The sequence below is a fragment of the Nicotiana sylvestris genome, chromosome 7 (assembly GCF_000393655.2).
Source record: "Nicotiana sylvestris chromosome 7, ASM39365v2, whole genome shotgun sequence".
Classification (NCBI taxonomy): domain Eukaryota; kingdom Viridiplantae; phylum Streptophyta; class Magnoliopsida; order Solanales; family Solanaceae; genus Nicotiana; species Nicotiana sylvestris.
Window position 1 is genome coordinate 75,614,995 of NC_091063.1, and position 27,433 is coordinate 75,642,427.

Consider the following 27,433-nt stretch of genomic DNA (forward strand, 5'->3'; position numbering starts at 1 on the left):
CATTTCCTGATGGATATTTTCTTGTTGGTGATGACTCCCGGATGGACCACCGTGGTCCAATACTCCAGAAATACGCATATTCCAACTAGGGGCGGGGTCATAACTTGTAAAATTCGTATCCGGACGGTACCTCCTATGAAAAATATGAGTGTTAATACAAATCCAATTAAAACATAAAATAAACATCGCTAAAGCGTAGTAAAATTGAAGTTTACCAGTCGTCTTGTTGATTATATAAAGTCAAAAAATTATTTTGTGGCTGCTCATTCGCCGGTGGTGACAAGTTTAAATCAAGGCAAGCTCTTTCATCAGCAATCTGTCTGGCAAAAACTGCTCCAGAATAACCACCCGATGACTGGGGGTTATCCCTACTATGCACGCCCTCATTATTGGGAACGTCTTCCACCTTGACGTACATTTCCAATAATTTTATTACAATAAATTCCCTGTATTCATCCGAAATCCGCAAAAAATCTCTAAGAGTTTCATCATCCTCGATGTTAAACTCAGAATAATAAGCAAACCCCTGCGGAGTCACTGAATACGGAAATCTACCGGTTATTTTAAGGTTAACCGAACGCCTCCTCTCATTCATTTTTTTACGTAACAACGATACCAATTTATCGTACTCCATAGTAAGCGGCAATTTAACATGACATTGTGGAGGTGAGCTATACCTCACAGAATTATTCTCCAACACAACCTCACCCCCAATATAGTGAAACCCTTATTTTTGTCACTTCAGACATTGTAAAAAAATGATTGATAAGAAGAAGAGAGAAGTATGAACGTAAGTTTGAAGTAAAGTATTGAATGAATTTTTCATAAAATTGAAATGCCTTTAAATAAGGCAAGTCCGACGTTGGGGTGTAGAATTTTTCTATGTAAAACGTAGTACAATATTACATTTTATGTATTGAATTATTGTTATGTCAGTTCATTATTGGTGGTGCCAAAAACCAGAGTAAAACGCAGTATAATAATACGTTTCAGGGTAAAACGCAGTATTATACTGCGTTTTACAAATTTTCTTAGTAAAACACGGTATAGTACTGCGAATTACATTTTTTTAAAGTAAAACGCAGTACTATACTGCATTTTACTTTAACGGCTAAATTTCCGTTAAAGTAATTTGCAGTATAGTACTGCGTTTTACTTTTTTAAATTTTTTTTTTAAGTAGTAAAAAAGTATTTTTTATCAAAAATTTAAATCATCAAAAAAGTTTCGGATTCAAAATATTTTTGAGAAATATAATCATGAAGGGGCAAACAAAATCATGTTAATGTGGTGAAGATATTTTATTTCGAAAATAGCAAAGGTCGTTATCATTAAGTAACAACCTCACAAAGTGCTGATCAAAGAACTCTTCATCATTGAAAGGTGAAGGAGAGAAGACGAAAAATTAAAGATGAAAAGACTAGAGATACAACTACTCAATGACACCAAAACAGTGATAAAGCTAATTTTGCACCAGCCAACATCTCCATAAAATCAAAATCCATGGTGTATATATTTTAAAATGACAGTACTCAGTATATTGTGACTTGTGAAAACTGAAATTAGCAAACTTATATAAAAGTTTATCATAAAAAGACGTTACCAAAACTTATTAATTAATTTATTGATTTCTAGGAGGTTTAGGAATCTTCAGTTAATTTTCGCAAGATAACGGCTACTAGAAGGTGGAATAATCAATTTCCCTCCATCATATACGTTATATGTGCGTGCGTTATACATATGTTTAGGTAAAAATTGTTTCGGGTCTTGAGACGTTTGGACACTCCGAATGGAGTATAGATGGCTAACAATTTTTGTGAAACTAATACTTGGATTAGTCCCTCGGGGATATTTAATAAAATTGGAATAATACAGAAAAGATTAATATATCAGCGTAAGAATAACACGTATAAATCGAAAAATAATCTAAAATTTTAGGGGCGAAAAAAGTACTTCGATTAGTGTAGCATTCATCTCATACATGCTTAACTTCTTGGCTTGTTCGCTTTATATATGCTATAAGAATGCTCCTGCAAGCTTTGTGCCTTGGATCGTCAATTATACATGCTTCAAAATAATTTATTTAAAAAAATCTGGGGTTATTTTGTTTAATTTCTTTTTTTGGACCTTCCGCTTCTACATGTCTCTGATTTTTTAAACATTTATCTTCTAGGAATATAATTCTTATTTATAAGACATGGAATTATATGTAAAGTAATATTTATTGGATTTTTTATATAGTTATACTTGGTGATAGACTTAATTACGACTTTTATATAGGTTTTTCCTTAATTACATATCATGTCATATCATATTTGTATTTACAATTTATATACAAATTTATAATAGCAAAGAGTACCTTAATTATAGGCAATTAAATGGGTAACCCACGCACCGAACAGCTAAACTCCCCCCCCCCCAACCCACTTTATGACCTAACTTCCTTTCCAAAATCTCGTTTCTCTCTCAAAAATCTTGAAATTTTCTATTACTAAGTTTTGAATCTTCATCTCTCACGCAATAATAGAATCATTTTAAATATTTCAATGAATTACCATATTGATGAGCTTATGAAAATGCAATAACACAAATACACATTAATTAATTGAAGATGCTGGCATGGTTGAAAAGTTTTTAGCAATTATCTATTTTTTGTTCAATAATAATAAAAAGAACAATGATAAAGCTGTAAACTTTATTGACAACCATTAAAAATGTTCGAAGTTTTGAATTCGATATTCGGGTTTTACGAATTTATTTGTTTTTTTGTTTGGATTGGATGTTATTGCAAACCATTGAAAATATCCTTTGGAGTTTATATCTCAATTTTGAAAACTTTGAACACAAAAATTAACCGGGCAAATTACTTCAAAATATAGTATATACACAAAAAAAATCTTTCTTATCTATTCCTAGGACAAGAAATCGTTAAAAATCAAGATTCTTTCCTTTAAAAGAGTCCAACTAAAACTGGGCCCTCCACTTTGAAATACCAAAAAGCCCAATATTGCGAAACCACTTGAAGGAGAAGTGGGCCACGCTGACTGTATCAACAATTAAGGCCCTTCAAATCCTATCCCTCTCGAGTTTAATAAAAAAACAAAACAATAATCCTATCCCTCTCCACGTGTCGACTTAGATATGCTTTTTTTTTTGTCAAAAAAGTATTATTAAAAAAATTTAAAATGTTCGGCCAAAATGAAAAAGTACTTTTGAGTAGCAACAGAAATAGTTTTTATGCTTTTTGAGAGAAGCTTCAAATTCTAGCTTCTTCCAAAAAGCAGAAGCAAAAAAAATAATTTATTCAAGACAAAAATAATATTTATTTTTCAAAATCATCCTCATTAATCTAACATTTTATTTTTATTTATTCACCTTTTTATTTTAATCATATATTTATTCTCTTTCTCCTATTCTTAAGAGAAGATTTTAAATTTATATTAAATGATATATTTTGACATATTTAAATTATCATTTAAATAATTAATAATACCAAATACTTAATGTTATTGCTTTGGAATAACTATGTTTTATATTAATTAAAAATTTAAGTTATAATTTTGCTTTACATTTTATATTTTAATTAAATTCTTTTATAATAAATGTTTAAATTTATTTTTCTGCTCAAAATAATACTAATCGCAAATTGAACTATTATTGTCCTTTTTCATAATTTGATACTTAAAAGTGCTTTTTTAAAAGATTGGCCAAACATATAACCCGGCCCGGCCCGGCCCCTTGTACCCGTAACTTTTACGGTTCATTTTTTACGAACCGAACCGATAAGCCCAATAACCCCTAACCCATAACTGGTCCGATTTCAAACCCGTACTGTTCAAAATTTTCCCAACCCAGCCCAACCCGGCTTTAGGATAAACTTACATAAAACTTTATCTAGTAATTTTTAACATTGATTTTTTTCAAAGGACATTTGGAGTAGAACTATGAAAAAGGACAATTATTATTATATCATTAACAATATCAAAATTGAGATAAACAATGCAAATTTAGTAATTCCATATTATATTCGGACATTAAAAGGAAATAGAAGAAACGGTGGAGCGGGATTTCTGTGTCCACGTACTCCTCCCAGATTTTTTCTCATCACTCACTACTTGTCACTGCTTTAAATACTCTCTTCCCCTTCACTTCTTCACTCAAAACAATCTTTCATTCTTCTAATTCTCAAAAAAAACTCCTCTCTCAAGATCTCAAGCTTTGTCTATGGCAACCATGGCATCAACCTTGGCCTCCTCTGTTGTTACCAAGACCAATTTCTTGGACACCCACAAATCATCCTTCTCTGGTGTCCCTCTTTTTTCACAAGCTAGACTAAAACCTGTTAAATCCGCCCAGCAAAACATGACCATTTCCATGTCTGCTGATTCCTCTCCTCCACCTTATGATCTTAACGCTTTCAGTTTTAACCCAATTAAGGAATCCATCGTTTCTCGCGAGATGACACGTAGGTACATGACTGACATGATCACCTATGCTGACACTGATGTTGTCATCGTTGGCGCTGGCTCTGCTGGTCTCTCTTGTGCTTATGAGATCAGCAAGAACCCTAACGTTCAGGTATCCTTTTTCTTTTCATTTGTGTCTATTTATTTTTTTCCAAATTTAAGATGAGATAAATCTAGGCCTGCTGCAGAATGCTCTAATATATGTGTCTGGCAGTATTGTGATAGAAAAAGACAAAAGTCACGAAAGATCAAATATTGGCTTGTGTTTATTTTGTCTAAGTTTAAAATATTTTATGGTAAGGAAATACTAACAGAAGTGACATACGGTTCAAATCAGCGGGAAAATGGGGTATCATAGCCCTTTACGTTAAGAAAGTATCTTTTTTAGACCTCGTACTGAAATAGAAAGATAAGGTCATAAAATTGAAAAACAAATTTGTAAAGACTCACAAAACCATTTAGCCCCAGATTAGCTTTCCCTATAATTTTTCATTTAAATACTCAGGCTTTTGTTGTGTAGAAGAACTGGCACCTGTGACGTGTGCCTAATGGATATTTTCAATTAAATTCTAATAGCGGAAAGATGGAAATCTTGGAATTTATTTTCCGGCTTCGCTTGTATTTCTACTAAATTGAAAAGTATAAAAGAAAATTCATATAAGACTTGGTAGCTGAGAGGAAAAAAAAACACGGGCTTCTTATTAAAGGTACTTGAAGGTTTACTCGTACCTACAAATCATGTGACACCTTTTTCCTTAGGCCTCGTGCAACTTGAGCGAGAAAAAATCACATGTTTATTAGCGAAAGTTGTTTATATATATCTGCACCGCTAAGACTGAGTGGCTCGATGGCAAGCATGTTGTGTTCGGTCAAGTTGTTGAAGGCTATGATGTGATTAAGAAGGCTGAGGCTGTTGGATCTGGATCTGGCAGGTGCTCCAAGCCTGTTGTGATTGCTGACTGTGGTCAACTCTGCTAGATGTGAGGACGTTGATGATGATCTAGTTTATCTATATTTAAGTCGCCGTTTTTGGCTTTGTTTTTAATTTTAATCTATCAGTTACTGCTTGCTTACTGTGGGTCTAGTTCTAGGGTTGTGCTGTAATTGGTATTGGTTCTGCTTCTACCAGTTTATGTTTAATCTTAAGACTATGGTTTAAATAAGATAATACTCTTTCTCTGCTAAAAAAAAAAAAAGTTGTTTATATACTTGTGAACCAGTGAAACTGCTTTTGAGATAATCTTATCCTCAATTTATGATCTAGAGTTAAGTAAGTTCAAAATTGGTTTGCATACATAGGTAGAACAATAATTACAATCTTATGGGTTTTGGATTTTAGTACACGACTTCACATGTTAGCGACTAGATTCTAAATTTAATATTTGTACATATATTTGATGAATTTTAAACTTCAAATACACTTTTTGAACAAAAGCTATTGGGTTCAGCCGAACCTGTCGTTTGGCTTGAAACTCCACCCCGGTTATCATATATATATATAAATAGCAATGAATTTAATTGAGCACACCTAATTTATCCTAGATCTGCCTCTGGCTGGTACACGCATTCATGATCACAGGGAAGTCATTCAATGTTCTAACTGCTAAGATTGTTCTTGATTAGATTATAGTTGCTGATTACAATACCTATTTTCTCCAATTTGTACTTGTTATAAGTTGTTTATGTGAATTTACTTGGTTTGTGTAGGTGGCCATACTTGAGCAATCAGTGAGCCCTGGTGGAGGTGCCTGGCTAGGTGGACAACTCTTCTCAGCCATGGTTGTGAGGAAGCCGGCACATCTTTTCCTGAACGAGCTAGGCATAGACTATGACGAGCAAGACAACTACGTGGTCATCAAGCATGCTGCCTTGTTCACCTCAACCATCATGAGCAAGCTTTTGGCCAGGCCAAACGTGAAGCTCTTCAATGCTGTTGCAACAGAGGACCTTATTGTGAAGAACGGAAGAGTTGGTGGTGTTGTCACTAACTGGTCTTTGGTTTCTCAGAACCACGACACACAATCTTGCATGGACCCCAATGTTATGGAGGCTAAGATTGTGGTCAGCTCCTGTGGCCACGACGGTCCCATGGGTGCCACTGGTGTTAAGAGGCTTAAGAGCATTGGCATGATCAACCATGTTCCTGGGATGAAAGCTTTGGACATGAACGCTGCTGAGGATGCTATTGTTAGACTTACCAGAGAGGTTGTACCCGGAATGATCGTCACAGGGATGGAAGTCGCTGAAATTGACGGAGCACCAAGAATGGTTAGTAAACTTGTCATGACTCACTCCTATATAAATTACTTGCGCACCATTAGATTTCTACCTGCATATGAGTGTGAGATGTAGAGAATGCTTAGTCTAAATTATTCCAAATTTGCCTTAATAAAGTAGAATGATCATGCATATGATTTATATAACCGATCCCAAATATATCAGAACTTAACAGTGAAATGGAAGAGTAACTAATTGGAGGTGTTTATGTTGTTCAGGGACCAACTTTTGGAGCTATGATGATATCAGGGCAGAAGGCAGCCCACCTTGCGCTAAGGGCATTGGGATTGCCTAATGCACTCGACGGGACAGCAGAGTCAAGCATTCATCCGGAGCTTATCTTGGCTGCAGCTGATGATGCTGAGACAGCAGATGCTTAAAATCTTGAATGTATAATATTTCTCTAAAAAAATGATTAGTTTTTCCTAGGTGAGCGCGGTTTGTGGTTGCGAGAAATTGGCAAGGGGGATGAATAAAAGTCTGCAGGATGAATGTCACTGTGTACCTTTGGATGTTTCATGTCTATTCTTCTTTCCTTTTGATTTACTTCGACTTCAAAACTTTGATGTGTAAAAGTTGTAGATTGTAGATTTCGTTAAATAATCCTATGGGCTTTTTGGCGTCGTTTTGGTACCTCCTAAGTTATGGCCCGTGGGTGAAGCCATTTGACAGCGAAAAATTTATAAATGGCCAGTTTTACGGGTCAATCAAATTTAGCCACATAATTAAAGGTCAACGATATTTAGCCGCTAAGTTAGAATGGTAACAATTTATTGACTAAAATACCCTTACTTTGTTTATATAATTTACGCGACTTGACCTCATATTCTTCTTTAGCACAATCTTGCGGCGTCAATCTACAAATCAAAGTAAGATCTCTCAATTATTTTTCTGATTATTTGAATTTCTTCTACGATCACAGTTTTAATTGTGATACTCTACGATTCTTCTCTTTGTAATTCAAATAAAAAAATTCAAAGTATCAGTAAAATAATTGAGGGAAGTAAGTTTTAAATTCTTCTTCTGATTTTTCGAATTTTCTGGTTTGATCTTAATGCTTTAATATGTGTTAATGTCGAATTTTCTCAATACGTTAATCTATGCTTAATTGTATTATATATCTTCTTTTCTGTAATTTAGATCATAACTAATAAAATCTACATTGTTCAAAACCACAAAAAATAATATAAAATCGTGCAGAACATAACGCCAGTATAATTTGGTGGACCTTTCTAAATTATATCTAAAGCTGAGATACTTCCAGCTTATTATACTGGAAGTATCTCAAAAAATGATTTTACAGTGCTTGATTCCAAAAATGAACAAAACACAAGTATAATACGTCAGAGCTTTTTATATTGATATGCAAAACTCATAAAACTCCAATGTAGTATACTGGAAGTATCTTTCATTCAAACTACTATAAAAAATTACTAAAAAAAATGATATAACAAAAAACATAAGTATAAAATACTGTACTTTTTTATAATTTAATATGTAAAACTCAGAAATTTTTAGTAGATTATATTGGAAATATATGTAATTCAAACCAGTAGATTATATTGTGAATAAAATGCTAAACTTTTATATCGTGCAAAATATAAATCGTGCAGAACATAATATAAAATCGTGCAAAACATAACGCTAGTATAATTTGCTGGACCTTTCTAAATTAATATCTAAAGCTGAGAAACTTCCACCTTATTATACTGGAAGTATCTCATAAAATGGTTTTACAGTGGTTGATTCCAAAAATGAAGAAAACAGAAGTATAATACGCTGGAGCCTTTTGTATTAATATGTAAACTCCAATGTATTATAGAGGAAGTATATCTTTGGTACAAAAGATAACGCCAATATAAAAAACTCAAATTCTTGCAGCTTATTATACTGGAAGTATCTGTGTTGATAAGAAGAGCACATCTAAATTTTTTAAGATTCCCATAATTTCTTGAAAAAAATGATAGACTTTTATGATTATATATGTAAAATCTATGAAGTCTGCAGCATAAAATTGTACAAAATATAACGCCAGTATAATATGTTGGAGTTTTTTGAATTAATATAAAAAACTCAGATTCTTCTAGCTTATTATACTGGAATTATCTGTGATTCAAATAAGAATATACATTCGCATAATTTCTTGAAAAAAATACAAGTATAATATACTTGAGCTTTATGAATTAATATGAAAAGTCATAAAACTCCAATGTAATACACTGGAAGTATCTTTCATCCAAACTACTATAAAAAATTATAAGTAAAATAGTATAGAACAAAACACCATTATAAAATATTGGACGTTTGTTAATTTAATATGTAAAACTTAGACAATTCCAGTATATTATACTGAAAGTATCTATGACTCAAACCTAAAGTGTTGAATAATATGCTAAAATTTTATGATTACATATGTGAATGGTACAAACTCTGCAACATATAATACTGCGAGAGATCTTTAATTAAACACCAGAAAAAATAATGAATAAAATGGTACAAAAGATAACCCCAGTATAAGCTGGAATTTGCTTAATTAATATAAAAAACTCAGATAATTCCAGCTTATTATACTGGAGTTATATTTTTTAGCAGTATAACTTCTAAATATCTAATTATTTGGGTTCATTAAATACATGATGCATACAAATTTCTTGCTTATCGCTTTTGATGGCAAATGAACAGCAGATTACAAGTACTTAGATCATAAAACGAAGCTTCTCCTTATAAATGATGAGACTTCATTTGAAAAATTCATGAGTAAAAACTTTCAAGTTATAGAGTTCGACAACAATAAGTTTGAAGCAAAAGTATGGCTTAATATCAATCTAGGTACTGCTAAGGGTACAAGTGACAAAAGATGAAGATCTTACCTCATGTATGATGCTTTTAAAAAATGATCCATACTATAAAGGTTCCAAATTTGTTGTTGAAATATCAGAAATACCAGATCAACAACCAGAAGGTAATGCAATAATGGAGATTGACAATCAACAATTATTGCACAGAACCACATATGTTCCGGAAGAGCAACTGATGCTGATATCTCAAATAGCAGAAGAGCAGGAGATGCTAATTTATGACATTACAATGGAAAATGAAATTGTAATTCCTGTGGAAGATCAACACATTGAATCACTAGACACTATTGAAGGAAGAAAAATGAAAGCGAAAGCAAAGGCAAAAGAATCCCTATTAATAATACTAAAGAAAAATGCATCATTGGATGATGCAAAACTCAGGTCTGTTTTTCAAGACAAAAATACTATGATTAGATGTTTTTGCTTAGCAGCTATAAAGGAGCACTTTGAGTTTTATGTTGACAGGTCAAGTAGCACGAGATACTCTTTGGTATGTACTGATGAAAAGTGTGGTTGGACTGTTCGAGGTTCAAGAATTAAGGAATCAACACTTTTTAAAATAGTTAAATTTCAGAGAACACATGAATGCTCGGTTGACATTCGAAAATCACATCTGTAACGACCCGACCGGTCGTTTTGAGATTTTGCACTTCACTCGCCAGTTCTCGGGCATGACTAGCCCCGTATGATGTATTATGACCTATGTAAATTGTCGGTTTTGGTTTTTAGGGTAACCGGAATGAATTCTGAAGAACAGTTCTAAGTTTGAAGCTTAAAATTTGAAAGATTTGACCAAGATTTGATTTGTTAGTAGATGACCTCAGATTGGAATTTTTATGATTTAGTTAGATCCGTTAGGTGATTTGGGACTTAGGAACGTGGTCGGAATATGTTTTGAAGGTCCGGGATAGAGTTATGCTTGAATTGGCGAAATTGGAATTTTGGCATTTTCCGGTTGATAGGTGAGATTTTGATATAGGGGTCGGAATAGAATTATGGAAGTTGGAGTAGGTCTGTTGTAACATTTTGAAGTGTGTGCAAAATTTCAGGTCATTCGGACGAGGTTTGATAGACTTTTTGATCGAAAGCGGAATTTGGAAGTTTTTGGAATTCTTAGGCTTGAATTAGATGATGATTTGGTGTTTTGATGTTATTTTGAGCATTCCGAAGTTGGGAAATGTTTGAATTATGATATGGGATATGTTGGCATGTTTGGTTAAGGTCCTGATGACCTCGGGTGAATTTCGGATGCTCGACAAATCAATTTTTGGACTTTGGACTTGGCAGATTTTCTGGTGTTGTTGCAGAAAATTCTTGTTCATCGCGTTCGCGGTAGGGTCCCGCGTTCGTGAAGAGTAAATGGGGAATCTGAGGAATTTGTTCTGTGCGTTCGCGAGGAGGAGGATGCGAACGAGGAGGTTGAGTAAAGTGTTCTATGCGTTCGCGCTCAATGGGCCGCGTTCGCGAAGGGTAGTGGCAGCTGGGGACCCCAGGTCCCTTTGGTCTATGCATTCGCGTGTCAGGGAACGCGTTCGTGAAGGAGCGAGTTGGTAAAGCTTCGCGTTCGCGAAGCTGTGAACGCGTTCACGAGGAGCATTTTTGGAGGCAGGCAAGATTAGCCTACGCAAATGCGAGAGGACCATCGCGTTCGTGTAGAAGGAATATCTAGGCAGTCAGTTTATATTTTTAAAAACAAGGGTTTAAGTGCAATATCACAAAAGCCATTGGAGAGCTCGTGAGAAGGTGAAATTTGAGGAGATTTTCAGTGGAGCTATTGGGGTAAGTATTCTTCATTCATATTTGATTTAATTTCATGATTTAGTCTTGAATTTCATCATTTAATTTGAGAAATTAGAGTGAAAATTGGGGAAAAATGGAAGAAAAGTTTGAGAATTCCTTTGGGGATTTGAATGAGCAATTGAGGTCGGATTTTGATGAATTTGATATGGGTAGACTCGAGAGAGGATGAGGATTATATTGATGTGATTTTTATCGTATTCCGAGACATGGGCCCAGGGGCCGGGTTTGAGCAATTTCGGGATTGTTAATGTAAATTGGATATTTTTGAGTGGGCTTTATTATCTTAGTATATTTTAATAGTTATGTACTGATTTTGGTTAGATTTGGAGAAACCGGAGGTCGATTCTAGAGGGCAAAGGCACCGCGAGCTAGAGTTTGGACTGGATAAAGGTAAGTAATGATTGTAAATGCTGTCCTAAGGGTTTGAAACCCCAGATTTCACATTGTAGTGCTATTTTGAGATGACACACACGCTAGATGATGAGCGTGAGTTCGTACACTATTGGGGATTGTGACTTAGTCCATCTCGTATGACTGTTTAACTGCGTATTTAAATGAAAACGTTTTGTTATCATCATGTTTTGGGCCTCATGCCAACTGTTTTGGACCCTTATGGGACTTTTACTACTTTTTCTCACTGTTTTGACTTAATAATTGTACTCAGTCATGCTATATTTTAGTAATTTCCTAACTCAACCTTATTTATTCAATTTTTACACTATAAATGATATTTGAGCCGAACGCCCTGTTTTACTGATAGTTCGAGTGACTTGTGAGGTTGATGGCTGAGAGAGAGGCCGAACGCCTGATTGTGAGGTTGATGATTGAGATAGACCGAGAGTCTAATTGTGAGGTTAATGACTGAGAGAGGCCGATGGCCTGATTGTAAGGATTATATATTTATGGATCGGGCTGCATGCCGTAGCAATATTGATATATATATATATATATATATATATATATGGATCGGGCTGCACACCGCAACAATATTTATATATATGTATATGGATCGGGCTGCACGCCACAGCGATATATGGATCAGGCTACATGTCGCAGCGATATATTAGATCGGGATGCACGCCACAACGATATATGGATCAGGCTGCATGCCGCATCAATATATTGGATCGGGCTGCACGCCACAGCGATATAGCGCTTGGGCTGTAGGAGCCCCTCCAGAGTCTGCACACCCCCAGTGAGCGTAGTCGACTATATATATGGATCGGACTGCACGCCGTATCAATATATGAATCGGGCTGCACATCGCAGTGGTTACTATATGGTACCTATTGAGCATGAGTGCTGAGTGTGAGCGCTGATTGATAAGAGTTGAGTCATGATTTACTGCGAGGCTTATTGGAGGATATATATATATATATATATATATATATATATATATATATATATATATATATATATATATATACACACACACATGTATACGAGTGATGTTTTGCTTGAGGGGGCTGTTTATGAACTTGTTGGTTTCACTCCTCTTTAAAGTGAGTTTCTATTGAATATGTTGACTTAAATACTGCTTTCACCCATATTTAGACCGAGCCTCTATTGAAATGTTAAACAAATATTTTTAAACAATTTTCCTTTGAATTGAAGTCTTTACAAGGTATTCGAAATTTAGTCACTGATTTGGCTTTGTTACTTCCACTGAAATTTTTAAGTTACGAAATGGTTATAAATTTCTGTTTGCCTGAGGGGCTGTATACGAATTATGTTTTGGCCGAGGGGCCGATTATGATTTTCATCACTTTTACTAAAAATTTCACTGAACTTATACTGAAAACTGTTAGAAAGGCATTTTCAAAGGATTTTCCCGAAATGGGAGTTGAACGAGATGATTTGATTTGTATCCTGTTTGGAAACATGCGGTATCCTCTGTGGTGCCATGATGTAGTTTATGTGATTTCTTACTGGTCAAACTTTATTTACTTTTATTACTTACTGAGTTGGAGTACTCACATTACTCCCCACACCTTGTGTGCAGATTTAGATATTTCTAAACCCGGTAGCGGGTGTTGATCGCTCGGAGGCAGAGTCATCGGAGTTTAGCAAGGTAGCTACCCGGCGTTCGCAACACAACTTCTCTCCCTCTTGTTTTCATTAGACTATATTTAGTATATTTTCAGACTTCTCGTTGTATTCAGTTATTCGTAGATGCTCATGACTAGTGACACCCTGATGTCTGGCTTGTGTAACTATTCTACACTATTCTTTTAAATTTACATCATGAGATTACTGATTAATAAATGGTATAAAAATGACTTTTAATGAATAATAGTTGATTCGGGAGTTGTGTCGGCTGGCCTAGTTTCACGATAGGCGCCATCACGACAAGGTCGATTTTTGGGTCGTGACAACATCAAAGACAAACAACTTCAAATGTGATTAGAGATTACATGATTGACAACTTAAGAGACATAACTACTGAAGTAAAGCCTAAGTTTGTCATTTTAGAAATGAAAAGAACACATGGAATAGATATTGGTTATGGAAACGCATGGCATGCTATTCAAAAAGGGATATCTTTATTAAGAGGAACAACATAACAAAATTATGAGGAGATGCCATGTATATGATTGGACAAAAAAATCCAGGATCATTGTCACGACCCAGAGTTCAGACCCTCGAGAGCCGTGATGGCGCCTACTGGTGAAAGCTAGGCAAGCCAAATTATCCTAATTACTTAACTTTTTTCTAGTTTTAAACCATTATCAGTGATGAGTAGATATCATGCAAATAGCGAAAATAATTAAGCGGAAGACAAAATCTAACAATTTATCTTAATACAAAACTTTGGAAGTCTAAATACAACTCTACCCAAAATTTGGTGTCACAACTTCACAGACGGTCTATGAATACTACATACAAAGTCTGAAAGATAAAATAAACACTGTTTCTGAAATGATTAAAGGAAACAGGATAAAGGAAAAGATAGGAGGTGACGCCAAGGCCTGCAGACGTCTGCAGGACTACCTCATGTCGCCTGTGTGGGCTGAAGATAGCACCCTCACTGCGGTCCAAGCACTCCGGTATCAGTATCTGCACACAGTGCAGAGTGTAGTATCAGCACAACCGACCCCATGTGCTAGTAAGTGCCTAGCCTAACCTCGGTGAAGTAGTGACGAGGCTAGGACCAGACTACCAAATAAACCTGTGCAATATAGCATACAAAAATAATAGGAAGCAAATAACAATGATGGCAACGATGATCAACCAGTGGTGTAAATAGCAGGCCACAAGAACACCATAAATATTTCTCAACAAATAATAGATACAAGTGCAATCAATTTATCAAGTCCTTCAAATATAAATCTTTCGCCTATAAATCCTTCAAGTAATAATCTTTAAGATAATATGCTTTTCAATGAATATATTTCCTTTAAAAAAATATCTTTCAAATAAGCATCTTTCGAATATAATTCTTTCGAGTAAATGTCACCTTGAGACGCCTCATTCACTTAATATAAAGTAGAGTACAACTTCCAACCCAATTAGAAAATCAACAAGGAAAGATGAAGTTATTTTTAGAAATCATTTGATAAAGAAGGTACCCTTTTCAATTAAAGTACAATATCGAATGAATCCTTTACCTTTAATACGAGAAATCAATAAATCAAAACATAGTAGAAATTCTTTTTAAGTAAAGTACAACCTCAAATGGTTTAAGAAAAATTTAGTTGAGAAATCAATTGAGTTAAAAATGTAACAATTGTTGAAATTTGGAGTATTGAACATATATATATATATATATATATATATATATATATATATATATATATATATATATATATATATATATATATATATATATATATGTATATATAGCTAAAAACAGAATAACAAGAGAATTATAAAGGAATCAAAATCCAACCACTAACAAGAATAAGGAAAACAAAGGCATATTTCACTTTCTTTTCACATCTTGTTGTAGGCGTGCAACCCGATCCCATTTCCTGTATCTCGTGGCAGGCGCGCCACCCGCTCCTATTTCATGTATCTCGTGGTAGGCGTACCACCCGCTCCCATTTCATTATATCTCGTGGTAGGCGTACCACCCGCTCCCATTTCATTATATCTTGTGGTAGGCGTACCACCCGCTCCCATTTCATTATATCTTGTGGTAGGCGTATCACCCACTCCCATTTCATTATATCTTATGGTAGGCGTACCACCCGCTCCCAATTACAAGCCAACAATAATCACAAGGAATCCCGACAAGGGAATAAGAGCAATATACCAACTTCCCGGCAAGTGACCAATGATATTTCAACAACATCCCGACAAGGGAACAATACTATCAAAACAAACATCCCGGCAAGGGAACAGTACTATCAAAACAAACATCCCGGCAAGGGAACAATAATATCAAACAAACATCCCGACAAGGGAACAATGGTGATAATAACATATGAAGCGCAATAAAATACAACGGAGTCATAACAATTATAATACAAGACTCACAGGCATGCTTGACACCAACGTATAGATACTCGTCACAATGCCTATACGTCGTACTCCGCAATTAACATGTAGCAAATAAGACACAACTCCTAATCCCTCAAGCTAAGGTTAGACCAAACACTTACCTCGCTTTGCAACCAATTCAAAATTTCAACAAGCTTTTGCCTCGCGAATTCGTGCCCGAAATTCTCAAATCTAGTCATAAGCAATTCAATTCAGTAAATAAAAATTATAGGAATTAATTCCATATGAAATTCTACATTTTTCATTAAAAATCCGAAATTGCATTAATTATTCACCCGTGGGGCCCACATCTCAGAACCCGACAAAAATTACGGAATATGAAACCTCATCCAACCACGAGTCCAGTCATACCAATTTTACTAAAATCCGACATCAACTCGACCCTCAAATCTTCAAATTAAACTAAGAGGGTTTTCAAAATTTTCCCAACTAAAATCACCAATTAAATGCCAAAACTAGAAATAGATTCGGGTAATCTAACCAAAATTAAGTTAATAACACTTATCCCGTTGTTTTCTCTGAAAATCTCCCGAAAATCGCCTCTTCCCGAGCTCCAATTCGCTAAAAATGGAAAATCAGAACTTAATGTTCTATCCAGAAAAATTTCGGGTACTGTTCACACGTTTTCACTATTCACGAGGCACTGTACACGATACTGTTCACGGTACTGTATGACACTGTTCACGGGGTACTGTACACAATATTGTTCATGGGTACTGTATGGTACTGTTCACGGGGACTGTACACAATACTGTTCACGGGGTACTGTATACGGTACTGTTCGCGGGGTACTATTTCTGCAATTTTTCTGTTTCCTAAGTCTGAAATCACTCCGAGACACCTCCGAAACATTCCCGAGCCCTCGGGGCTCCTAACCAAACACATGCACTAACTCAACAACATCGTACAAACTTAACCGTGTGATCAAATCGCCAAACTAACATCATATACCACAAATTAAGCTTTAAAATCCAAGAATTCTTTCAAATTTTCTTAAAACATCAAATTTTCCATTTTGAGTCTGAAACACGTCAAACGACGTCCGTTTTCAACCAAACTTTACAGAAAGTGCTTAAACTATATATAAGACCTGTATCAGGCACCGCAACCAAAATACGGGCCCGATACCATCACTTTCTAATCAAATTTCATTTCCATTTTCCTTAAATATTTTCAAAAAACAATTTTACTCAAAAATTCATTTCTCGGGCCTGGGACCTCGGAATTCGATTCCGGGCATACGCCCAAGTCCCATATTTTCATACGGACCCCCTGGGACCGTCAAATCATGGGTACGTGTTCGTTTATTCAAAATGTTGACCGAAGTCAAAGTTATTCATTTTAATATCAAAACATAGCAAATTTTCATAGAATTTCATATTTGAGCTTCCGGCTATGTGTCCGGATTGCGCACGCAAATCGAGGCAACTATAAATGAGGTTTTTAAGGCCTCGAAAGCTCGGAATGGATAAGAAAACAGGTGATGACCCCTTTGGGTCGTCACATTCTCCACCTCTAAAACAAACGTTCGTCCTCGAACGTACTAAAAAATATTCTCAGGTTACCCAATTGATGCTTTTACTTCTGCACAAATATTTACGATTGATCCCACATTACCTCATTCGACATAAGTTCGACAACACCATTTCAATTGAGATTATTTTCTTTATCCATATTTGTAAACTTCAAGACCAAATTTGTTACATTCCAATCATTCTTAGAAAGGTTCGATTTTTACGTTAACACACGATATTAGTCCCGACTGGCTATAGAAACCCGTGCCTATGCACCCATCAAATACGGGTTATTATTTTCTCCCCCACTTAGGGTCATTCGTCCTTAAATGAGAAGTAGAGTCCGTGTTCAAACACATAGTGTAACTTATCTCTTTCTTTGCACATCTCAATATCCCAAATTTTTCTAACTCCCAAATTTTTCAGAAATTTCGGCAGAGTCTCCCCTATAATTGGGACAATCCACCTGTCAGAGTAACACCAAAACAACTCCTAACAACTTTTTCACAACTCAACAAATCACCACAATGTATTATCAATAACACCAATCTCTGTATTACAAGTGTGACACTATTATAAAGATATTTCGACCTGAAACACATCATATGTATGACCTTAACCATATCTCTGATTTCAATAGTGGTACATAATCGATTACAAAATTGCCAATTAACTTCATGTTAACAACTTCTTGTTTCAAGCTTTCACTTTACTAACAACGTAGCATGAAGACCTCATAATTACTTACCCAAATTAATGAGTCACATTTAACGCAACCTGGGTACACACCTTGTAGGCTAAAACTCAATAATTACAATATAATTTGGCAAATTATGCACAGAGATATTCATGCAAGAATTTTCAAATAAGCCTCATAGGCATGACCAGATACAGTGCAAAATAAGATGAGACATAAGAGTACGTAGACCCTGGATCAAACAAAGCTGAAGCACCTCTGCCACAACTAGAATAGTACCTATGATAATTGCATCGGAAGCCTCAGTCTCGGGCTTGGCTGGTAGAGCATAACATCGGGGCTGGGCCCCACCATCTTGAACTATATCTCTGGGACGACCTGCTACTGGCTGACCTCCACCTCTAGCAGCCTGAGCTCCACCTCTAATACCTCTACCCCACCTCTAGCTGGCTGGGCGGGTCGTGGAACACTCGGTGCCTGAACCATGGCACGAGAACCCTGATGCTGAGAGCTACTCGGTGCTCGAGGGTAATACCTAGCAATGTGCCTTGTGTCGCCACAAGTAAAACAAGCCTTCGGCTGCTGGGGCTGATGACCCTGGAAACTCTGAAGTGATGGTGCACTGATAGGAGCTGGTGGTGCAATGTAGGGCTGCTGATCAGAATACTGCATATAGGAACCACGACCACCTGAAGTACCGTGAGAAACCTGAAGTGCTGATTGAAAAGGTCTAGGAGGATGGCCTCTATCATACGAATCCCTACCTCCAGATGAGGTACCACTGAATCGGCCTGAATGACGAGGCCTCTTGTCAGACCCCTGACCACCTGCCTGCGATAGAACCATCTCAACTCTCCTGGCCACATTGGCCGCCTCATGTAAAGATATACACTCCCAGTCTCCTTGGCAATCTGAAGTCGAATCGGCTGAATAAGTCCCTCAATAAACCTCTTCACCCTCTCTCTCTCTCGGTGGGAAGTATGATAAGAGCATGACGGGCCAAGTCAATGAATCTAGTCTCATACTGAGTAACAGTCATAAAACCTTGTTGGAGACGCTCAAACTGCCTCCGATAGATATCTCTCTGAGTAATAGGGAAAAACTTCCCTAGAAATAGCTGAGTAAACTGATCCCAAGTCAAAGCTGGCAATCCGGTTGGTCTAGCCAAACAATAGTCTCTCCACCAAGTCTTGGCGGATCTAGACAAGCAAAAAGTAGCAAAATCGACCCCATTGGTCTCAACTATCCCCATGTTCCTGAGAACCTCATGACAACTGTCTAGATAATCTTGGGGGTCCTCAGAAGATGCTCCGCGGAAAGTAGTAGTGAAGAGCTTGGTGAACCTATCCAATCTCCATAAAGCATCGGTAGACATATCTGCTCCATTGCCGGTCTGAGCTACCATGCCCGACTGAACTGTTGGAATCTGAAACTGGGGAGCTACTGGCTCCGGAGAGCGAGTAGCAGGAGTCTGGGTTCCTCCTCCAGCCTGAGAGACGGCTGAGGCTACAGGAAGCAATCCTGCCCGGGTGATACTTTCCATAAGGCCTACTAGACGGACTAGAGCATCATGGAGTACTGGGGTAGCAATAAACCCCTCTAGGACCTGAGCTGGGCCCACCAGAATTACTGGGGCGGGAACCTCATCATCAAAGTCAACCTGAGGCTCCGCTGCTGGTACTGCTGCTCTGGGTTGAGCTCTGCCCCTACCTCGGCCTCTAGCACAGCCTCGCCCTCTGCCCCTAGTGGGAGCTGCTGTTGGGGGATCGGGCTACTGGTCAGTGGATAAGGAAGCGCGTGTTCTCGCCATCTATAAAAGAACAGAATAGAAATTCAATTAGTATTGAGAAACCAAATCGCACGACAGGAAAGAATAAATGTGAAGTTTTTTCCTAACTCTGTAGCCTCTGGGGGATAAATACAGACGTCTATGTACCGATCCCTCAGACTGTACTAAGCTTGTTTGTGAATTGTGAGACCTATGTAACCTAGAGCTCTGATACCAACTTGTCACGACCCGGATTTCAGACCCTCGAGAGCCGTGATGGCACCTACTGGTGAAAGCTAGGCAAGCCAAATTATCCTAATTACTTAACTTTTTTCCAGTTTTAAACCATTATCAGTGATGAGTAGATATCATGCAAATAGCGAAAATAATTAAGCGGAAGACACAATCTAACAATTTATCTTAATACAAAACTTTGGAAGTCTAAATACAACTCTACCCAAAATTTGGTGTCACAGCTTCACAGACGGTCTAGGAATACTACATACAAAGTCTGAAAGATAAAATAAACACTGTTTCTTAAATGAGTAAAGGAAACAGGATAAAGGAAAATATAGGAGGTGACGCCAAGGCCTGCGGACGTCTGCAGGACTACCTCGTGTCACCTGTGTGGGCTGAAGATAGCACCCTCACTACGGTCCAAGCACTCCGATATCAGTATCTACACGCAGTGCAGAGTGTAGTATCAACACAACCGACCCCATGTGCTAGTAAGTGCCTAGCCTAACCTCGGCGAAGTAGTGACGAGGCTAGGACCAGACTACCAAATAAACCCGTGCAATAAAACGTACAAAAATAATAGGAAGCAGATAACAATGATGGCAATGATGATCAACCAGTGGTGTAAATAGCAGGCCACAAGAACACCATAAATATTTCTCAACAAATAATAGATACAAGTGCAATCAATTTATCAAGTCCTTCAAATATAAATCTTTCGCCTATAAATCCTTCAAGTAATAATCTCTAAGATAATATGCTTTTCAATGATATATTTCCTTTAAAAAATATCTTTCAAATAAGCATCTTTCGAATATAATTCTTTGAGTAAATGTCACCTTGAGACGCCTCACTCACTTAATATAAAGTAGAGTACAACTTCCAACCCAATTAGAAAATCAACAAGGAAAGATGAAGTTATTTTTAGAAATTATTTGATAAAGAAGGTACCCTTTTCAATTAAAGTACAATATCGAATGAATCATTTACCTTTAATACGAGAAATCAATAAATCAAAACATAGTAGAAATTCCTTTTTAAGTAAAGTACAACCTCAAATGGTTTAAGAGAAATTTAGTTGAGAAATCAATTGAGTTAAAAATGTAACAATTGTCGAAATTTGGAGTATAGAACATATATATATATATAAAGCTAGAAACAGAATATCAAGAGAATTATAAAGGAATCAAAATCCAACCACTAACAAGAATAAGGAAAACAAAGGCATATTTTACTTTCTTTTCACATCTTGTTGCAGGCGTGCAACCGGATCCCATTTCCTGTATCTCGTGGCAGGCACGCCACCTTCTCCCATTTCATGTATCTCGTGGTAGGCGTACCACCCGCTCCCATTTCATTATATCTGGTGGTAGGAGTACCACACGCTCCCATTTCATTATATCTTGTGGTAGGCGTACCACCCGCTCCCATTTTATATATCTTGTGGTAGGCTTAACACCCGCTCCCATTTCATTATATCTTGTGGTAGGCGTACCACCCGCTCCCATTTCATTATATCTTGTGGTAGGCGTACCACCCACTCCCATTTCATTATCTTGTGGTAGGCGTACCACCCGCTCCCATTTCATTATATCTTGTGGTAGACGTACCACCCGCTCCCATTTTATTATATCTTGTGGTAGGCGTACCACTCGCTCCCATTTCATTATATCTTGTGGTAGGCATACCACCCGCTCCCATTTCATTATATCTTGTGGTAAGCGTACCATCCGCTCCCAATTACAAGCCAACAATAATCACAAGGAATCCCGACAAGGGAACAAGAACAATGTAACAACTTCCCGGCAAGGGAACAATGATATTTTAACAACATCCCGACAAGGGAACAACACTATCAAAACAAACATCCAGGCAAGGGAACAATACTATCAAAACAAACATCCCGGAAAGGGAACAATAATATCAAACAAACATCCCGACAAGGGAACAATGGTAATAATAACATATGAAGTGCAATAAACCACAACAGAGTCATAACAATTATAATACAAGACTCACGGGCATGCTTGACACCAACGTATAGATACTCGTCACAATGCCTATACGTCGTACTCCGCAATTAACATGTAGAAAATAAGACACAACTCCTAATCCCTCAAGCTAAGGTTAGACCAAACACTTACCTCGCTTTGCAACCAATTCAAAATTTCAACAAGCTTTTGCCTCGCGAATTCGTGCCCGAAATTCTCAAATCTAGTCATAAGCAATTCGATTCAGTCAATAAAAATTATAGGAATTAATTCCATATGAAATTCTACATTTTTCATTAAAAATCCGAAATTGCACTAAAAATTCACCAGTGGGGCCCACGTCTCAGAACCTGACAAAAATTACGGAATATGAAACCTCATCTAACCATGAGTCCATTCATACCAATTTTACTAAAATCCGACATCAACTCGACCCTCAAATCTTCAAATTAAACTAAGAGGGTTTTCAAAATTTTCCCAACTAAAATCACCAATTAAATGCCAAAACTAGAAATAGATTCTGGTAATCTAACCAAAATTAAGTTAATAACACTTACCCCGTTATTTTCTCTGAAAATCTCCCGAAAATCGCCTCTTCCCGAGCTCCAATTCGCTAAAAATGGAAAATCAGAACTTAATGTTCTGTCCAGAAAAATTCCGGGTACTGTTCACGCGTTTTCACTATTCACGGGGCACAGTACACGATACTGTTCACGGTGCTGTACGACACTGTTCATGGGGTACTGTACACGGGGTACTGTACATGGTACTATTCGCGGGGTACTATTTCTACATTTTTTTAGTTTCCTAAGTCTGAAATCACTCCGAGACACCTCCGAAACATTCCCGAGCCCTCGGGGCTCCTAACCAAACACATGCACTAACTCAACAACATCCTACAAACTTAACCGTGCGATCAAATCGCCAAACTAACATCATATACCACGAGTTAAGCTTTAAAATCCAATAATTCTTTTAAATTTTCTTAAAACATCAAATTTTCCATTTTGAGTCTGAAACACGTCAAACGACGTCCGTTTTCAACCAAACTTTACAGAAAGTTCTTAAACCATATATAAGACCTGTACAAGGCACCAGAACCAAAATACGGGCCCGATACCATCACTTTCTAATCAAATTTCATTTCCATTTTCCTTAAATATTTTCAAAAAAATAATTTTACTCAAAAATTCATTTCTCGGGCCTGGGACCTCGGAATTCGATTCCGGGCATACGCCCAAGTCCCATATTTTCATACGGACCCCCTGGGACCGTCAAATCATGGGTACGGGTTCGTTTATTCAAAATGTTGGCCGAAGTCAAAGTTATTCATTTTAATATCAAAACTTAGCAAATTTTCACAGAATTTCATATTTTGAGCTTCCGACTATGCGCCCGAACTGCGCACGCAAATCGAAGCAACTATAAATGAGGTTTTCAAGGCCTCAGAAGCTCGTAATGGATAAGAAAATAGGTGATGACCCCTTTGGGTCGTCAAAATCATATACTAATATTGAGGGAGATGCAGAAAACATGTAAATTTCTTATGTTTTATGTCATCCTTTATGTTATTTACTTGTCATATGGTAAAACTGAATGTTATGTATGGGGCGTCAATTTCTGGGTGGAAGTATTATAGACCACTTACTGCTGTTGATGGAACATTTCTAAAAAATAAATATATATGTGTTCTGTTAGTGGCTGTTACAAAAGATGCAAATAACTAGATTTTCTCTATAGCATTTGGGGTAGCGGATTCAAAGAATAACGAATCATATGAATGGTATTTCAGAGAATTAAGAAAACTATTTGGGATTCGTAAAGATTTAGTGTTTTTGTCAGATCGACACAAGGCCATTGCAAATGGAATTGCAAAAGTTTTCCCTGAGTGCTACCATGGTATTTGCATATATATATCATTTAGAAAAGAATCTAAAGCAAAGAAGAGTGGGAAACACTGTAATAAACCTCTTTTAGATTGTTGTAAGAGTATACCTTCAATCAGAATTTGATGACTTTATGTCCCAAATAGCTGCTGTTGATGAGAAAATATTCAACTATTTGATGGAGGAACCACCAGGAAGGTGGGCTCATTCACATTGTCCAAGACGACGATATGATATGTTAACAACAAATATTGTTGAGTCAATGAATAATGTTTTGAGACGTGCAAGAGAATTGCCGCTTTTAACAATAATGGATTTCATACAAGAAAAATTACAAAGCTGGTTCTATGAAAGGACAACTGCAGAAGGAATATTCCATGAGTTATCAAATTGGGCAGAAGAAACATTGGAAGAAAAAATTAAACCAGCTTTTACATTTAGAGTATTGCCCATTGATCGACTCAAATTCAATGTCAAAGAAGGGGGTATGTAATTTATTGTTGATCTAAACAAAAGAACATGTGATTGTTCTGAAATTCATCTAGATGAAATACCCTATGAACATGCAATTGCTGCAATTGAAAGTATATATCAAAAGGAATCGACCTTTTGCTCGGCCTATTATACAAGGGAGTTTTGATTGAAACATACGAAGGGCAAGTAAATTCTATAGGTGATTCAACAACATGGGTTATACCAGACATTATTAAATCAGAAATCACTAAGCCTACAGATGCAAAAGCAAAGCTAGGAAGAAGACAGAAGAATCGACATATTTTCGGTACAGAATTCAAGAAGGAACCAAGTTGTGGTCGTTGCAAAAGATATGGGCATAACAGAACAAATTGCACAAATTCTGTTGTAGTTCATCCTTATGCAAGAAAATAAAGGTAAAAGAATGATTGATTATATACAATAAGGTTGCATTTGCTCATGTGAAAAACTGATTGTAATCCCGAATAATTTGTTCGGTATTCTTGTTTTTCAAAATATTATTACTGTCTTTTTTTTGTTTCTTGATTTGCTGCAATTATATTAAAAAAATTTGGATTGTATACATTCAGTAAAAAATAAGGGAGATTATACTTTCAAGTGATATATCTCCAGCATAATATGCAGGAAACAAATATTTAAATTATTTAATTCGAGCAAATTATACTAGATACAAATTTTTCATTGTCTTACACATCTCCATTATAATATACTGGTTTATATAGCTTAATAAGTAGCTTTTTCAGCATAATTTACAAGAAGCAACCAAAATAAGAACTCCAACAAGAGTTGCATCAACAAAAATTATTAAATCTAACACATTATACTTAAAAACACACCATCAAAATTATAATCTTCAATCCTTACAACTTTATTTCAATTAATAAATCGGTCAAACTTAGGGTAAAAAATTTGGATTGTGTACATCCAGTATAAAATACTGGACATTATGGTTTCGCAATATATACCTCCAGCAAAATATACAGGAAATAAAATTTTAAATTATTTAATTTCAGTAAGTTGTTCTAAATACCAATTTTGCACTATTTTACACTTCTCTCCATTATAATATACTGGGTTATATAGCTTCCAGTACTATTTCTGGGATTCTTTGATTTTTTCACATATCTCACCGTAAATATTTAGTCATTATTCAGTTATTTCTTGAATTTCAAGAGGAATTATAATCAAAAAGTAAGGCAGAAAAATATTTAAACAAAAGCATATTATATTAATAGAAAATAAAACTACATAGCCATCTTGCAGATACTTCCTGTCACGACCCTAAAATCGACACGGTCATGATGGTGCCTATCCTGAAGCTAGGCCAGCCGACACAACTTCCGAATTAACCATTAATCAGTAAAAGTCATTTTTAAGTCTTTAATTAATCAAATATTTCATAATGAAAGTCTAAATGAACAGTGCAGAATAAATACACTAGCCCGATATTAGGGTGTCACAAGTCACGAGCATCTACTAGGGTCTGAATACAACGAAAAGTATGAAAATGTACTAAATACAACTTAAGGAAAACAAGAGGAGAAAAGCAGGGCTGCGAACATCGAGCAAACACCTTGCTAACTCCGATGACTCTGTCACTGAGCAATCAACACCCGCTACCGGGTTCAGAAATACTTGAATCTACACACACGATGCAGGGAGTAATGTGATTATGCCAAATCAGTAAGTAATAAAAGTAAATGAAAGCTGAGCAGTAAGAAAACACGTAAACTACGTCAAAACGATACAACAAATGCAAGATATTTCCAACACAGTATAGAAATCATATACTTCGTAAATCATGCTCAGTTTCGGTAAAACCTTTAAAAATCAATTTTCAATAGTTTCAAACGAGTGATAAAACAGTGAGTAAACATGATAGAAACGTAAACAGCCCCTCAGACAAAACATGTACCATAAACCGCCCATAGGGCATAATATCAACAGAACCAGCCTCTCGGGCTACCTCACAATCACTCGTGATTAGTCCCTCGGGCATAACATAAATCAAGAACCGCCCCTTAGGCAATAACATGAAATAACATCAGCTCCTCGGGCTATATCACAGTAGGTCCCCGCGCTCACTGGGGTGTACAGACTCCGGGAGGGGCCCCTTACGACCCAAGCGCAATAACAAGCCATCTCGTGGCATGATAAATATATCACTCACTCAGGTTACCCACACTCACTGGGGGTGTACAGACTCCGGGAGGGGCCCCTTACGGCCCATACGCAATATCAAGCCATCTCGTGGCATAATCAAACAGGCTCTCGGCCTCACATCAAGCCACCTCGTGGCGTAACAAATCAGGCCCTCGACCTTATAACCATAAATCGGTACCACACTACTGCGACGCACAGCCGTATCCCATAATATCCTCACAACACATGCCTTCAGCCTCACTCAGTCAGAAATCTCTCATGCCACTCAAGCAACAGTAAAACATGATGCTCAGCCCAAAATATCATTTAAAATATCAAAAATAGAGTAAATATGGCTGAGTTATGAAAATAGTAGAATACAACATAACTGAGTACAAATATAAAGCAAAAACGGTGAGGAATAGTAGTTAAAATCCCATAAGGTCCCAAAACAGTTGGAATGAAGCCCAAATATGGCATCCAGCCCAAGACATGGTAATAATTTCCGAAATACAATGATATAAAACAGTTTACAATCAAATAAGTGACTTAACAGTCATACAAGACTGACTAAGTCACAATCCCCAATGGTGCACGACCCCACACTCGTCATCTAGCGTGTGTGTCATCTCTAAGTAGCACAACGATGTGAAGTCCGGGGTTTCATACCCTCAGGAAAGACATTTACAATTATTGCTTACCTCAATCCGGTCCAAACTCTAGCCCGCAATGCCTTTGCCTCTCGATTCGGCCTCCGAATGCTCCAAATCTATCCAAAAGAAGATTCACACCATCAAAATA

The 27,433-nt window shown here is 36.6% G+C and overlaps 1 protein-coding gene and 1 non-coding gene across 2 annotated transcripts; both read left to right on the plus strand.

Annotated features, from left to right (window-relative positions):
• Positions 1-1,835: 1,835 nt before the first annotated feature.
• LOC138874304 (U6 spliceosomal RNA) lies at positions 1,836-1,934 on the plus strand. The gene has a single exon (XR_011401343.1). It is a non-coding gene; the product is annotated as a U6 spliceosomal RNA (small nuclear RNA).
• Positions 1,935-4,053: 2,119 nt separating this feature from the next.
• Positions 4,054-7,374, plus strand: LOC104224143 (thiamine thiazole synthase, chloroplastic). The gene is made up of 3 exons (XM_009775727.2): positions 4,054-4,576; positions 6,172-6,732; positions 6,960-7,374. Exons 1-3 carry the CDS (start codon positions 4,223-4,225, stop codon positions 7,119-7,121), a joined length of 1,077 nt encoding a protein of 358 aa, XP_009774029.1. The 5' UTR covers positions 4,054-4,222; the 3' UTR covers positions 7,122-7,374.
• The last annotated feature ends 20,059 nt before the right edge of the window (positions 7,375-27,433 follow it).